The following is a 14,237-nucleotide window of genomic DNA, read 5'->3' as shown; positions in this document are numbered from 1 at the left end:
AATGCCAGGGGACCCCGGACCAGAGAACATGATTGTACTCCAAAGCCAAGGGACAGCAGCTGTCAGCCTGTCACCCTGAAGTCAAGTTCACAAGAGGAGAAATGACAAGTGTACACACATGGGTGTGTGTGCTAGGATCCCACAGACTCCACTGTCAAAACCCTTCACACTGCACTTCCCACACTGGCTGAGAAGTTTAACGTTTTAAAGTTTGCTAAAAGCTGCTAGGCTACGTCAGCTTTCTGACCCTTTTTCTGAAACACTTCACGCACGTTCACGCACGCACACGCGCGTACACACACACACACACACACACACACACTCACCCCAGCAGCAAGCTGAGTAACAGAGCAGTCCTGAAATGGTGAGCAGATGTGCGAGGCTGAATGATGGGCCCGTCATGGTGCGGAGGCCTGAGGCAGACTGGCCGGGAACACAGGCTGGAGACGGGCTGAGCTTTGTCACGCCCCCAGTGCTCCTGAGCCTGGCCTGCTGGGCATTTGGGGTGGGAGTTGGCCAATCCCTGCTTTGATGCTGCTTCTGGCCCTGATGCCAGGGGACCGGGGCCAGTCCTGAGCAGCCAGGAGCAGTGTCCTGTCCACCCAGGACGGGCTTTGACGACAGAATGCCCTCTGCCCAGGGGAGGACCTGAGGCTGGGGACCTACAGATAGTGATCGGCCATGAGAGCTGAGGGGAAATGGAGCTTGACTGACAAACAGACTGCATTTCATCTGGCTCAGAACCCGCCTGTCAGTACTGCCCGGCCAGCCCCCACGGAGGCGTCCACGGAGATGCCGCCCTCCTCTGCTGCAGGGAGGACCTGCTGGCCTGGTCTCAGCTGCGCACCCTAGGGCTGTGCCAGAGTGCTTCCTACACTTCCTACAAAGCCAAGTTTAACCAAAACAGTGACAACACACACACACACACACACACAGACTGCTAGGTCATAGGAAGACAAGATTATTAGTACTTAACAATAAGCACTGCCATTTAACCAGCTTAGTAATAATCATGAACTATAGAGTCAGCAGACTTTTTGTTTTGTTTTGTAGGCACAGGATCTCAATATGTAGTTCAGGCTGGTCTTGAACTCATTAAGTAGCCCAGGCTGACCTCAAACTTGTGGTGATCCTCCTGCCTCAGCCTCCCAAGTGCTGGCATTACAAACATAGGCTCATGCCCGGCAAAAGACTTTTGCTATAAAGGGGCAGATGACAAATATTTTAGGCTTTGTGGGTCACATGGTCTCTACTGCAACTTAATTTTGTCATCATACATAAAAGCGGCCATAAACAGTGCATAAAGGAATGAGTGCGATTGTGTTCCAGTAAAACTTTATTTACAAATGCAGGAGGCAGCTGAATTTGCTCCACAGGCTGTAGTTTGCTGAACCCCCACACCACAACCTTTGAATGAAAGGACACAGACTATGTCCATTCATCCTTTTGCTTTGCTCACTCCGAAGCACACAGTGAGTACCAAATGCATGCAGGATTCAGAGTCTAGACATAATTCTGCCCTTGGGATGTGCAGTTCAGCGTCGTACATTTACTGATCCTGGGGTCGTGCAACTTGGGCTCTAGTCCTGGTTTTGCCACTTAGTGGCCGTGACTTTGAGGAGGCTGCTCACTTTCTGTGTCTCAGCTTTCTTACCTGTAAAATAGATATGGCAAAGTCTGCCTTGCTACCTTGGGTGCCATAATTCCTGAGATGCAAGGACCCTCCCATGGGCCTTGGACAGGGACACAGGACTGCCCTCAAGTTCCCTTAGGTGCTCTGGCCCAGGCACAGCTCAGTAGAGTAAAATTAATCCATCATAAGTTTCTGGGACCTTTTGACAGCTGTCAGCAGGTGTCATATTCACAGTGTTTTGCCTTTATCAACCAGACCAGAAGACCACTTCTGGAATACTGCCTCCCTGGGCGCTGTTCCAGAAGTTCCTGTCCCTGCGGCTGCCACAAGTAGGACTGTTCATTGAGGATCAGGGCCAGAATAGATTCCAGCTTGCATCTTTCTGCTGCTTCCACTACCACACAGAGAGATTTGTGTGGCCTCAGTTACTCCGGGGTCCTTCCCAGGGATCCAGAGTTCCCATGGGAGGCAAAGACAGCTACATGTTTAGAGGGGAGCCTAGGGCTACTTCAGTTCTGGGGAACTCAAATCTGTTGTCCCATCATAAAAACCATGGTGGGGAGAGGAGCGGGTTGGAGGACTCAGGTTCTACCTGTCCACTGACAAATACCCTCCTCTTGACCAAACTTCGCTTAGGTTCCTCTGATTCCTTTTCTTGACTAACTTTTGAACTTGGGCTCCTACGTTCACTCTTGTAGCATCCAGTTGTAACAAGAATTCTAGTAAGTCAGCTTAGAGAGAATCCCCCATCCTTGACATCAGATCCAATTCCTCATTCCCCACCCTGCCTGCCTTCTCCAAGAATCCTATTAAATTGCTTGAGCCAGAAACGCCGCACGTGGATGTCTCTTGCTAGTACTTTTCCATCCACTCACCCAACCTGCCCCTGGGCTGTAGGTCCCTGCTTGTCCCGCTGGGTTGGAGCTGGCCTTGATCACTGCGCTAGTCCTGACACCTACGGGGGGAGCTTGGACAAAAGTGTCCTTATCATTTTAACAAGTGCCAGAATAATTTTTTCTTTAGCATCTCCTCCAGATCCAATGTTTTTTTTTTTTTTTTTTTGTCTTGGGAGAGGCCTTGGTAAATTCTATCTGAGCTCACAAACATTTATTGGATGTTTACTATATGCCAAGCCCTTGCAATGCTACATGCATGTAGAAATGAATGAGTTCATGGTGTAAACTCTGAAAAGCAGAGTTTTCATTTCATCTGCTAACTTGTGCTGGTCAGTGCAGACTTCCTGGAATGTGTTAAGAAGGATTCTGAAGAAAGAGGACCAAGACGTATTTGTATAGTCCTCCTTGAGATGACAGGAAGGAGTAACATCTGTGCTATGTACTTGCTGCTGAGCCTGGCTTGGCAAAACTCTCACCGTGAAACACTGGTGACACTGGACTCAGCACTTTCTGCATTTGTTGTCTTTATTCCTCGTGGCCAATTAATTATCTCCAATTCATGGAGGAGAAAATGACTCTCAAAGAAACCAAGTCACTTGGTCTGGGCTATATAACTAGTACAGACTTAGGGTTGGAGAGCAGAAGGAATCTCGCACACCGCCCACTTATCGTGCCAACTTCTGGGGACAGCTCCCAGGTGGGTCCCTGGCCACGCTCACCTTCCTGCCCATCTCGTGGTTCGTGTTTCTCCCTATCCCAGCCTCTCCCTGGCCACTTCTAACTCCCAACCACTGACTTCACGAGGATGGGGGCTGTGCAGAGAAGGCTGGCATCCCAGGAAGGTGTACTCTTCTTGGATGGGCCAGGGTGCTCCCTGAGCAGTGGCTGTGTTTCCCAGCCCTCCTGTCGTGAGAAGAGATGAGCTAGGGACTGTTCTCACCAGTGGTTCTGCCCAAGGGCGGAGGATTCCCTCCGCACACGGATGGTGGAGCCCACAGATGGGAAGGGACTGCATCGCTGAATGCCAAAGTAGAGGTGAACAGCCCCAACTTGAGACGTTAAGACTATTTGGTGAGCAAAAGATAAGTTACTAGATGAATCCATTAAAATGATTATTTACTGCAGCAGACAGCATTGCCCTGACCCACTAGCAAAACACCAGCAATGAAGAAGATTCCATATGTTCCCTATTTAACCCTTCTTTGATGCCCAGGACAATCTCAAGGGTATGTATTATTCTCATTTCAGACAAAGCTTGGAGAGATTGAGAGACGTACCTAGGGTCACACACAGCCAACAAGTAGTAGGCTGGACTGCATCCCTCTGAGATTCAGCTACCAGCACAAAGTGGGGTCCTCCTCCCTCCCTCACGTCACCTAGAAGGAATGAGCAGGAACCTCCCACTCCCCTGAGAAAATGGTGCCTAAAGGAGGCAGGAGTGTGTCTCTTCCAGCTGGGCTTGGAGGCATTTCCCAACACTCAAAATCATGCCTTTCTAGTCACACTTTTTAGTTATCTGTCTTTGGGTTCATATTTCCTGGTCTGTAAACTCCCAGTAGATGATCTTGACTTTTTTTTTTTCCATACTAGAGGAATCCAGGGCATGCTTAGCTGCAGCCCCAGCCAGAGCAGACAATCTCGGTCGCTCTCTGCCAGCCACTGAAAGGGTTTAGCCAGCCATACTGGTGGCCCTCAGTCCGTATGCATTTGCTCTCTTCCAGTCTGCTCTTCCAAGTGGACAAAGTCTGACACTCACTTTGAAAGCCATCGAAAACAAAATGGATGGATAAAAGACACATGACAAGAGTAAATCAGAGCGCTCACCACTACAGAATGTACATGGGGAGTGCTTTAGTTTGCTTGGCTGCCATAACGAAATACCACCGCCTGGGTGGCTTCAACAGCAAACATGCATTTCACATGGGTCTGGAAGCTGGAAGCCAAGGTGTCGGTAGGCATGGCTTCTCCTGTAGCCTCTCCCTTGCCTGTGGGTGGCCTTCACCTGCTAAGTGCAACCCTGGTGTCTGCATCCCACATTCCTCTTCTTAAGAGGATGCCAAGCAGATCAGATTAGGGCTGACCTTTGGGTCCCATTTTAACCTTAATCACATCTTTAAAGACCTCCAACTCCAAACACAATCACATGCGGAGATACTGGGCATTCTTAGGACTCCAACCTGTGAATTTTGAGGAGGCAATTCAGCCAACAGCAGTGGGCATATTGGTGCACTCTGAACAACTCTTTTCACTTCCTTGAGTTTTAAAATTTATAACTGAAAGTAATAAAATTTTAAAAAATTAAGTAGGCAATTGAGAACCACAGGATACCTCTCTGTTAGGATTGAGAGTGGGTCAGCCCAATGGCTCTGTTGACAAAGATCTGGGGGCCCTGGGGCTGCACCCCACAAAGGCACCAGTATTGTTCAGGGGAGCCTGCAGTCACTCATCTGAGACCGTGCGTGAGGTCACTGGATCCCTAAGAATAACACAAGAAAGATGTACTTTTCCTCCCCCAACCCCTCACCCACCGATGCAATTTAGAAGGAATCTGTTGTACTTGCAAGGAGGAAAGGAAATTATCTATTTGTCATTACTTTTATGTAACTCATATATCAAAAGTGACTCCTTGTGCACACAGATATGTCAAAAACCCTTCCCTTCTCTCCCACAGGGAATTACTTTGGACCTTATCTGAAGGAAGGCATCTGCTTTTTTGAGTTCAAGTTCTAATCTGACCAAATGGCATGTGGTAAATACAGAGGAAGGAGGAGACAATGCTATTAGGAGCCGAGGGAACATAAAGAAATCTCCCCATGCCTGGCTGCGCCTTGGCTCTGAATTCGATTACGGCAGCCGGCATAAATCAGTGGATTCTATTAAATCTCCTGCTAGGCCTTGACAGGGGAGGCCAAGTTTGTAGAATTATTTGGGAGATCTGGTCACAGGTCAGACAAACCCCCTCCCAGCTGTATCAGACCCATTGGGGGAGTTATTTCCAACACCCACTGACAACTGGCTGAGTGGAAAGACCCTGTGTTTCCATCTGCTGTTTCCATGCCTTCATTTTTCCATGGTGACACTTTAGTCCAGAGGCACTTGTAATTCAAAACCACGTAGCTCACTTAACCCCCTCTCCAGGGTCCCTATCCCCGCCTCCACCTCCAGTATTTGTGGTCTGAGGGTCCACAACAGGTGGGGAAGAGGGAATCTGGGTCCTTGGGAGTCCCCTGGTTACCCCTGGCACAGACAGGCATCTCTATACAATGGGGTCACTGAGCCACTTGCACCCCTGGATTCCAGGATTGGTTCCTTTGGACTCAGTTGAGGAGTAGAGCTTCTCAATTGAACTGGTGGGCAAGATGAACCCTAGGCTTTTCATAGCACTGTAATTGTGTGATTGTATCCTTTTGGAAATTCTGAGATCTCAATTACCCTGATTTCCTTGGGTCTAAGAGACTTTTAAAGGCAGAAAAATCCCAATTTGTGCTACAGATGAGAGGCAGTGTTTTTGTATGTACATATGGGGGTTTATGTAACCATTTAGGTAATACATACATGTGATTCAAAATTCAAGACGTATAAACAGGTATAATGAAAACTCTGTCTCTCACCCTTCTCCCCAGGCACCCAGCTCCAATGATTTATTACCAAACAAGTACTGTTTCATGTATACTTCAGGGAATATTTAATTCCTTGTTTAACAACCAAGTTCCATTCCTACAACTCAGTCATTATATAAATTGGTTGGCAAGTGAGGAATTGTATATAGTATGTATATTAAAATATTCAGAACAAAGAAATGGTTAAAGCAAACTCCAACTCAATGACTGCTTTTATTTGCACAACTCTTACATTCAGTACTGTAATATATAACAGAACATAAAACTACAGTACTGTATAATACAATCAACAAAAATTACAGTGCTATATAAACAAAGTGTACTGTACAAAAAAAGACATTGAGGCTTTATAAACAAGAGGTACAGAACTGTACAAAAAAAGATGGGCTGTAAGTCTGAGGAGTGGGTCCTACCTCCCAATAGGTCACAAGTTCTAATAGCTGTTAAATAGGTTATTATACTAGGAATATCTGTATACAAGCAAAGAGATAGATAGTTGTAATATTTTCTTCCTCTTCCTTTTCCTCATATTATATGTATGGAACTCTCTCTCTTGTTCTTTTCACAGTACTCTTTCTTTCGTTCTTTTTTTTTTTTTCTTTTTTTTTTTGGCACTGGGGATCAAACTCGGGTCCTTGTGCTTGCAAGGCAGGCGGTGGCACCACTGAGCTAAATCCCCAGCCCCACTTCACGGTATTTTTAAGAGGTGATTGTGTACAATTACATAAAATGCATCCATGTTCTTTTTCTGACTGCATAATAGTCCTTCATTAGAGAGAACACTGTCTCCTTTCATGTGTAATTGTGTGTTTTTCAACTGATGCCAATGAAAATAACTTTCTGTGAGCAGCTTTATATATGTCATGTATGCATGATGAATTTCTAGGAGTAGAAATGCCGGCTATGAAGCTGTAAACTTACAATTTTTTGCCTGCTCTGTCTACTGCATTTCCATAACTCCTCCATCAATCCACATTCCACCCTGTGAACAGGGGATGGAAGTGTTTCCACACAGTTTTGGATAGTCTGATGCCAGACGTTTTTTAGTTTTGCCCATATGATAGGTGAAAAATGGTATCTCAGTATGGTTTTACTATATTTTACATTTCTCTTACAGTGAATAAGACTGAGAATATTTTCACACATTGGAGAGTCATTCATACTTTTTTCCATTGGGTTGTCTTTCTCCCGCAGTTTTCTTCTTAAATATGAAGCAGTACTTTACTATATGACTTGAAAATATTTTTCCAAGTTTATTTTGGCTTTTTTACTTTATTTTTTGTCAAAAATAATTTTTTTATACAATAGAGTTTAATGATTCAGTGTTTTAAAACAAATGGAGTAGTTGTGGAAGAAGAGGAGAGGGGTGTAGGGGGATCTGAGATATTCCTCATTTAACAACCCATCTATTGGACTGCTCGCACTTATGACCTACCCTTTCTTTGTACAGTTCTGTACCTCTTGTCTATAGAGCCTCAATGTCTTTTCTGTATGGTACACTTGTTTATACAGTACCATAATTTTTGCTGATTATATTGTACAGTACCATAGTTTTATGTTCAAGTTATACATTACAGTATTGCATGTAAGAGTTATGCAAATAAAATCAAAGAGTTTCCTTTGACCATTTCTTTGTTTTGAATATTGTAATGTACATACTATATATAATTCCTCATTTAGTGACCAATTCATTTAATGATCTAGTTGCGGGAACTGAATTTGGTCATTAAATAAGGATTGTCTGTACCTACATCATACCCTAAAAAGCTCCCAAAGTTTCTTCTAATGCTTTTATAGTTCATATTTTGTTTTTAAATCTTAACTCATTTGTAATTTATTCTGGTGGAAGACATGTTTGTCTTTAAATAATCTTTATATAGCCTACAACTTGATAACTGTACTGAGCTCTTATTATGTGCTAAGCACTGGGTTACAATAGCTCCAAGCACAGAAAATATTTTCTCAATTTGACAGGTGAGTAAACTGAGGCTCAAAGAAGCACCCAGGTGAACAGCAGAGTCATGACTTGAGCCCTAGTGGGTTGTCTACTTGCTCTGCTCTCCTGCAAACTCCATCTATTTGTACACTCCAAGACATTGCCACAGTGACCCACAGTAATTATTTATGTATTTTAATGTCACAAGGAGATGATGGGCTCCAAGATTTAGGTCAGGTTGTCTTTTGAATTGTCTTATAGTTGAGTCAGCTTGTCTTATGACTCTGCTTGTTATACAGCAGTCAAATTTAGAATAGGAGATACAATAAATACTGGTCATTTGGTTGGTGGGAAGTATCTTAAATGTTATATCTCTCAAATAATAGACATAATGAATTCAGAAGCAGAGGGATAGATGTGAATATCAGAAAAAGACAGAGTAGGTGAGGAAGAAAAGAAGGGAGGTGGAGAGGGAGTCTGAATTAATTCAAGTGAATCTTATTGCACGGATTAGAAAAGAAATTGAACAAAATACAAAGTGCTGGCAAATGGGTATATGGCTAGAAAAAGGAGCATCTGTGTCAAATCAGCCATCAATTGCTGGCATTCCATTTGAAAATCTCTTACTTCACGGTCTCCCTCTGACTGCCCAGGAGGACCTGCATTGGGTGGGCCTGGTGAGTCAGCAGCTGCTGTCCACCTTGAAGAGGCCAAGACTGTCATCCCATACAAGGCACAGGCTGTGGATGAAGAGCCCAGTTCTCCTGACATGGATGAACTGAGTAGCAGGAAGTGGCCTGTCTTCCCAGCTGGGTTCTGCTCAGGTTTGAGTAATTTCCCTGGAGTGGACACCCACTGGGCTGCAGTGTCTGGGGGTTTCCCAGTGAGGTCAACCCTGTCTGGGGCCCAGCGAATGGACCCACTGTTAGCAGGCCTATCTGCCCTGAACTCAGTGTGACTATGGTGTTATTCTTGGGTGTGAGTTATGTGTCCCATGTCTTTAAAGTCCCATGTTGTCCTTAAAGGACCTCTATGATTTCTGAATACATACACCACTAGGTCCTTCCTATGTGCCTCCTGTGATCCTATGAGTTATGCTTTTTTATATCCCCTTTTTTTCAATTGAGAGAAACTGAGGCTGTGGCATCCAAGGCCCTGGGGAACGGGGCTTCTGAATCCTGACCTGTGGTTCTAGAGCCTCCTATGTGCTATGTTGTCCCTGACTCATCCCAGGGCTTTATTTTAGGTGGAGACTCTCAGTTCTGAAACTAGAATTTTCAGCGCTGGATAAGAGTCAGTGAGATCACAGCAGAGAGGAAGTGTCCAATAGAAGGCAGGTGGCCTGCTCTCCAGTTCTTTCTCCAATGTTGAGAACGGTTGCACCTGTATACTGAAAGCTAACTACATGCTGGCCACACTCTGAATGAATGCATTAGATCATCACCGTCTAAAATGTGACTTATTATCCACCTTTTACAGATGTGGAAACTGAGCTGTGAAGAAATTAAAGACCAGAGGGCTAAGATCCTGTAGCTTCTGGGTCGTGGAGCTGTCACTCAAATCCAGAGCTGCCTGAGTAAGGAACCTCAGGACTTTCACCTGTACCCAAGGGTTCTCAGGCAGTGCTCGGATGGGAACCCATGCCAATGCTCCTTCTTTTGGTGGGCATTAAGTCTATAAATTAGCAAACAGCCTGTCATCCATGAATTCAGATAAATTCTAAGGCCAATAGATCACTGAAATCTGGTCCTCCCATGAGAAAGCAATTGGTTTGTTCAATGCTTTGCATACATCCCAAATTTACCTCAGTGCCTTAGCACTGCTGCACATCTAAGAACATTTGTAAACAGGCAAACTGTTAAACCTAGTCATTGACTAAATGTCCCCAAACCACCTTCCTCCAGACTCGAAGAAAAGGTGGCAGTCTCTGAGCTGAGATCTGGCAGACCTCTTCTTTCAGGATTGGCCAGCAGAGGGGAGCAAGGGCCCAAGTGTTAGATTCAGACAAGGGGGATGAGGTGAGGATGGGGGGACCATCTGGCTCAGATACTCTGCAGAATACATTTCCAGGACCTGCTGTTCCCAAAGACATCTTGAGCTTCCATTCCTGATGACAGCATGGACAGTAAGGGAGCATGTCACCCAGACCACGCTTTTCACAGGACCCTGCTACTCTGTAGATCCAAAAGACCTCTGTCTCTTCCACCGTTCATTTTTCCCACCATGACCTTGCCCAACACAGCTCCCAAAAGATGGACAGAGAGAAGAGGGTTGTTTTCTTTGGAGCCTCCTGAAATCTAAAACACTAGACTCAATAGTTGAGAACTTGGTTTCCATGTTAATATGGAGAATTTCAAAGTTTCCTAGGGGCCATCATGAGATTCAACCCAGTAAGATGGTCTTGGAAACCAAGCTGGCCATGATTGGACACAAAGGGGTCACTCAGTTTCAGCCTCCCATGACAGTGTCCCATCCCACACACCTCTCATAGAGGGGGCAAATTTGAACACACTTGAAAGAACCCCGGGCTATAGCACAGGAAGAGCCTCAGTTGGCAGGTCATTCTCTATAAGTGGGATAGCCATTATCACCCCATCCTCTGCCTACCTAGGTCCCCATGCCAGGCACCAAGACCCTGGGAAGTCCTCCCTGGAGCATGTGTTGTAGTAGGAAAGCTCTGGCAGTCTCCAAACTTCTCAGAAGGACGCCAAGAAGATGGGGCAGCAATGCAGAAGTGGAGGAGGGTATGAGGAGACAGAGGGGAGGGAAGAGCTCTCTTTGTTCCTTTCTTCTTTTTCTTGGTCAGACCCAGCTAGTGGCCTGTGCAAGTCTACAGAGACAAGTCTCCTTCAGCTGTCGCCAGCTCCCAAACTCGCCTCCTGCCAGTGTTTCTGTTGGTTGCTATGGAGAGGTCAGTGTGGGCTTGAGTGGAGCTGAATGCTCCTGGACTGGGAGATGGAACAGGGCCAGGTATATTTTTAAAGCCATCTGGGAAAGCCCATCACTACAAGAAGAGCCTCCTTCACTGGTCAGTGTGTTGGACAAAGGCAGAGTATCATTGTTTTTCCTATAATTCACTAGGTACTTTAAGCAAAAGTTTCTATGGGTTGTATTTGGGGTCTTTTGCCTTTTTTTTTTGTACCAGGGATTGAACTCAGGTCCTTGCACTTGCAAGGCAGGCCACTGAACCACTGAGCTAAATCCCCGGCCGCGTCTTTTGCCTTTTGATGCAATGAACTATAAGGGAAATTATGACCTGTTGGCATTTGCAGAAACATGATGAGATTCTAGAAATAATGCCAGAAAATGTGTGTTTATGTCATACACTGTACGCTAGGGATTTTCCCAAGTATCTTATGTTCATAATTAGTCCAATTAATTCTCAGAATTTATCTATAAATTAAATCCTACTTTTAGCCCCATTATACAGATAATAAGGTTAGGGGAAGATAATTGGCCCCAGGTCACAAAACTAAAGGAAACACAGGATTTGAACTCGGAAAGTGTGGCACCAGAATCCCTATTTGTTTGTTTTTTGCTTTTGTTTTTAGTTTTTTTGAGACAGGGTCTTGCTATTTAGTTCAGGGTGTCCTTAACTCACTGTGTAGCCCAGGCTGGCCTTGAATTTGTGGTTATTCTCCTGCCTCAGCCTCCCAAGTGCTGGGATTACAGGTGCATGCCACCATGCCCAGCAAGAAGACCTACTTCTAACCACTGCTACATCCTGCCTTGCAATGGTCAGGGGGTCAGAAAGCCCTGAGTTGGAATTTTGACCCTGGCACTGCATGACTTTAGGCAAGTGACTAAAGCTCTCCGGATACTAATTTCCTCTATGATAAAAGGGGGGGCACTAATGGCTACTTTTGTTGTAAAGATTAGAAAGAATGTATGTAAGGATTCCAGCAAATAGAAAGCGCTAAATGAAACCCATTGTGATAGTAAAGAGGAGAAAGGAATGTCCAATTAAACTGGATCAGCACGGTTCTGGGTGTGGCTGAGGGGAGTTACTGAAGACAGAGGACCCACCCTGGGTGTGAGCGGAACCAGCCAACACGCTTGTCACCTGACTGGAATAAAAGGGAAACGAAGAGGGCAGGCTCCCTTCTGCTTCTTTGGAGGAGCTCCGTTCTTCACACCTTGGATGTACAGACCCGTTAGCCTCCTGAATGGACTCACACAGGACACTACTGTGAGCTCGAGGCCTTTGACTGGATCCTTCGGATCTCAAGTGCACAGACAGCCCTTCTGCACCCTTCCACATCTGACTCTATGGGCAGCCACTGTAAGCCAATCCTGTAAATTCTTATATATTTGTATATTTTGCATTACACGTTTCTCTACTAAGCACTGACTGATACACACATCATTGTTAGTAGTGATTCCATGTGGCATTGCAGCAGGGAAGATAGACAGCTGTAAAAACTGTAAAAAGGCTGAGGCAGGAGGGTTGCCATGAGTTTAAGGCCATTCTGAACTACATTTCGGACCTTGTCTCAACAAACAAACAAACACCAACTGGGCCACAGCTGGCATCTCATCTATAGCAGATGCTGTCACTTCCTTGCCCATGTCCCTCTGCATCCATCAAGCCTGCCTGTGCCTCCAGCTTCCTGCCACATAGCCCAGCTCCCTGTTCCCCTAAGATCCTTGTAGACTGGAGTTCCAGTTGCCTACAGCAATAACTGCACATGAACCTGCCCTGTACTGATGTGTTCTCTTCTCTGCCTCACCTCTCCACTTCCCTGATGAGGTTACCTCCCAAATGCACGGCTTACACTCAAAATTCTTGCCTGAAGATCTGCTTCTGGGAAGGAACCCCAGAGAAGGCAGCATTTAGGCCTGCCCCTTGGATTCCCATGTCACTTCAAGAAAGCACAAGTTGGGCTGGGGATTTAGCTCAGTGGTTCCGCCACCTGCCTCACCAAGCATAAGGTCCCAAGTTCGATCCCCAGTAAAAAAAAAAAAAAAAAAGAAAGAAAGCACAAGTGGGTCTGTTTATCCCATGGCAAAGGTGACTATAGTAGGCTTGACAATGACCCCCATAAATATCTCGATCTGAATTCCTGGACCCTGTAAATGCTACCTTATATGGAAAAAGGAACACTGTAGATATGATTAAATGAAGTTTATAATGAGATTATGCTGGATTATCTGGGGGGACCCCAGTGCAATCACAAGCATTTTCATAAGAGAGGCAGAGATTTGACAAAGAAGGAGATGTGATCCCTCCTCCCAAACCCAAATGCTCCCCTGCTGGTGTGGAAGACAGAGGAAGGGACCAGCAACAAACAAATGCACAAATGCAGCTTAGAGCTATAGACAACAAGAGGCCAATTCTCATCTTGGGCCCTGGCACAGGGAGCTTGGCCATTTCTTGCCAACATTTTGATTACTGTCCAGTGAAACTGATTCCAGACTTCAGACCTCCAGAACTGCAAGAGAATAGAGGTGTGTTGTGTTAAGCCACTCTGACATGTTACTACAGCAGCCACAGGAAACTGGTGTAGTAACTCAGAGGTGAGTTAGAAGAGTGGTTCATGCATCTGAAGCTTTATGGAAATGCAGGAGTTTTGCCTCCAGCCCCGCCACCTGCAGAGTCAGAAATGGGTCCCAGGAGTCTGCATTTGAACAAGCCCTCCAGGGGATTCTGAGGCTGGCTATATAGCTCAGTGGTTAATCCTGGCTAGACTTTTGAATCATTTGGAGAATTTTAAATGCTATGAATGACTGATCCCACACCCCAGAGATTCTGATCTCATTAGGCTATGAGATGCTGGGCTTTTTGTAAAGCACTCCAGATGATTCTAGCAGGGCTGAGAATCCGTGCCTCAGTTTGAGAAACACTGATCTAGAACACTACTTCCAGGCTGGTCTGTGCAGAGCTTTGGCATTCTGGAAAGATGCCCTGCCCTACAGGCTGCTAAAGAAGTGGAAAATAGAGGCCAAGTCAATAGGACTTCTGGTCCCAAGGCCAAAAAGTCATGCTCATAGGGGTTCAAATGGACAGATATAATTAGAAAAGTGGACCAGGTATAAGATAGAATGCGGTGGAATGTGCCTATAATTCCAGACTCAGTGACACCAAGACAGGAGGATCCCAGGTATAAACACAGCCTGCGCAACTTAGCAAGACACTTTCTAAAAAAAAAAAC

General features: G+C 45.5%; 1 protein-coding gene across 2 annotated transcripts in view; it reads right to left on the bottom strand.

The window, feature by feature from the left end:
* Colq (collagen like tail subunit of asymmetric acetylcholinesterase) overlaps positions 1 to 14,237 on the bottom strand; it is a 65,667-nt gene that overhangs the window by 44,790 nt on the left and 6,640 nt on the right. The window contains exon 1 of one of the 2 annotated variants that reach the window (XM_010643112.2): positions 327 to 997. The exons of the other annotated variant lie outside the window; for it this stretch is intronic. Within the exon in view, the coding sequence (XP_010641414.1) occupies positions 327 to 732 (406 nt within the window). The 5' untranslated portion in view covers positions 733 to 997. Of the gene's footprint in view, positions 1 to 326; positions 998 to 14,237 lie in introns of those variants that run through there. 2 annotated transcript variants of the gene reach the window in all.

This window comes from Fukomys damarensis, unplaced genomic scaffold, assembly GCF_012274545.1.
Source record: "Fukomys damarensis isolate Sample0158 unplaced genomic scaffold, DMR_v1.0_HiC HiC_scaffold_28, whole genome shotgun sequence".
NCBI classification, from domain to species: domain Eukaryota; kingdom Metazoa; phylum Chordata; class Mammalia; order Rodentia; family Bathyergidae; genus Fukomys; species Fukomys damarensis.
This window is presented reverse-complemented; position numbering and strand designations above follow the sequence as displayed.